The 2005-nt window shown below is 39.2% G+C and overlaps 1 protein-coding gene across 2 annotated transcripts; it reads right to left on the reverse strand.

Annotated features, from left to right (window-relative positions):
- Positions 1-431: 431 nt before the first annotated feature.
- On the reverse strand, positions 432-2005 carry LOC106341089 (xyloglucan galactosyltransferase KATAMARI1 homolog). 2 transcript variants are annotated; one of them, XR_001269562.1, is made up of 2 exons: positions 1298-2005; positions 432-867 (listed from the first exon to the last, which is right to left on the reverse strand). XR_001269562.1 is itself a non-coding variant. In XM_013779903.1 (2 exons), the coding sequence occupies exons 1-2, from the start codon at positions 1467-1469 to the stop codon at positions 462-464; spliced, it is 477 nt and encodes a 158-aa protein (XP_013635357.1). In that variant the 5' UTR covers positions 1470-2005; the 3' UTR covers positions 432-461. The 2 variants fall into 2 exon arrangements, 1 of the variants encoding a protein (XP_013635357.1); XM_013779903.1 differs by having other exon boundaries at positions 432-766.

Below are 2005 nucleotides of genomic sequence, written 5' to 3' on the forward strand. Positions count from 1 at the left end.
TATATATATATCCGTATGAGGAGATGCGGGGTGTATGGACTAGCTATATGCTATCATCGCATTGTTTGTGTTGTGTTTGTGTGATGCTTTAGGCGTCTTGTTTGTTCATGTTAGAGCTAAACTTCCATAGTGGGAGTTCTATTACTCAAGTCAGTGGTTTGCGTGTTTAGCATCTCATACCTCACGGAGTAACTCCCATGTTACTCACCCCTCCTTCCCTTCCCCTTTCAGATGAGACTGACGAGCAGGAGTGATTGCTATCGGGCTGGTGCTTTGGGAGTTTTATTTATGTCTTTTTCAGACTTGCGGATTTTATGTTGTTATCGATATTTTCGGGTTTATTATGTTATTTTGATTTATGGCTATTTATTGGATTTACGACTTTGAAGTTGACTTTGAGAAGTAATAAATGGAGATTTCAGACTTTTTATTTATTTAAGTTATTTCGGAAAATACGGGTGTTACACAGAGCTCTCGAAAAGCTTCATCAAACTGATCGGATCATCACAGCTGTTAGCTTTAACATCGCAGTCAAGAAACCTACAATTCTTGAAAGAACTCTTGCATTGTAGGATAACTTGAGTTCGAACCAAACCGTTCCTGCTTCTGCTCGGTCTTTGAGCTCCGGCAAATGAGAAGAGGACTGGTCGGGTTGCAAGTTTGATCTTGTCTTGCCATTTGAGGATCTCAACGGCTGAAGTTGGATGAAAATAGGTTGGATAAGTTGGACTTCGTTCGATGTTGAGGAAAGAGAGAATATGTGACTCTGGTAAAGGCATTAAGTTAGTTCCCCATCCGGAATTATTGTTGGAATTTCATCGGAAATCTCGTGAAATTCTACAAGGAAATGATCACGACCTAACACAGCTGGATTTTCAATAAAATAGTTAATGATGTAGCTATATCAAAAGAAATAATTGGCCGACAACATTGAAAGTAACGTTGGAAGCCTAAACCCTAACCCCCCCTAAATTAACCCCCTCCCTCAAAATTGAATCTCTGAAATGTAATAGATTAAAACTACGACTAATTCCTTACAAAATAAATGTATTTTTGGATTTGATTTAAAGAATTTTGTAACTACGATTAATTCCTTACAAAATAAATGTATTTTTGGATTTGATTTAAATAATTTTGTTGTATTTTATATATATTTGTTGACATCGAAAGATTACTTTAAAAGAAAAGTCGTCGGTGGTGAGGGAGGGAAGAAAAGTTATTGGTCAATGATTTAAATAAAAAAACAAGCAATAATTGCAATTAAGGAACAAATAATAATAAAAACAGGCATGCGTACCTTTCCACTGGGGTTGCTTTTTGAGCCATTTAAACAGTTCCTTCCAGGCGGCGTCTCTCTCAGCGACGTTACGCCGCCGTATATTTCGCCGGAAATCAAGACCAGCGTAATAAGGTACGAAAATAGCCAAAGCCAACGACGAGTTTCTCGTCAAACATTTGTATCTCTTCATCTTCTCGTGGAATCAGTTGAATCACTTCAAGCATGAACTGATTAGTCGCGTACCAGCTCGGAGAGTAAACTCCGTCACCGGTAAACTCACTGATCGGAGTCCGGAGCCGAAGTTCTCGACGTACTTACACATACTGATCTTGTCGTTTGGTCATGAAACCCTCTCGCAGTCTTGAAGGATGTCGATGTTGAATCGAGAAGGTAGGTTGTGGATATATATGTACCGGCCAAGACAAGAATTTTCTTCTACTTCGGAGGGTTTGTGACGGTGGTGGTGATCGGATTAGGAGGTAGTGGTGGTGATGAGGGCGAGTTTATTTTGGGAGAGATTAACGAGGAGAAGAGCGATGGTGAGGAGGGAGAGGAGAAGTAAGAGAGTGGTTGGTTTCTTCTTCCATGGATGGTTCTTTATCATCTTTGTTGTTGTGAATGTTTTGTGGTGTTCTTGATTTGACGATCCATGTCGAATTGAGAGAGAAAAAGTGAGAGAGTACACGCAAATGATATATTATTAAATAAATTTTGATTGGGTGAAAA

The sequence above is a fragment of the Brassica oleracea genome, chromosome C4 (genome assembly GCF_000695525.1).
Source record: "Brassica oleracea var. oleracea cultivar TO1000 chromosome C4, BOL, whole genome shotgun sequence".
In the NCBI taxonomy this organism is placed as follows: domain Eukaryota; kingdom Viridiplantae; phylum Streptophyta; class Magnoliopsida; order Brassicales; family Brassicaceae; genus Brassica; species Brassica oleracea.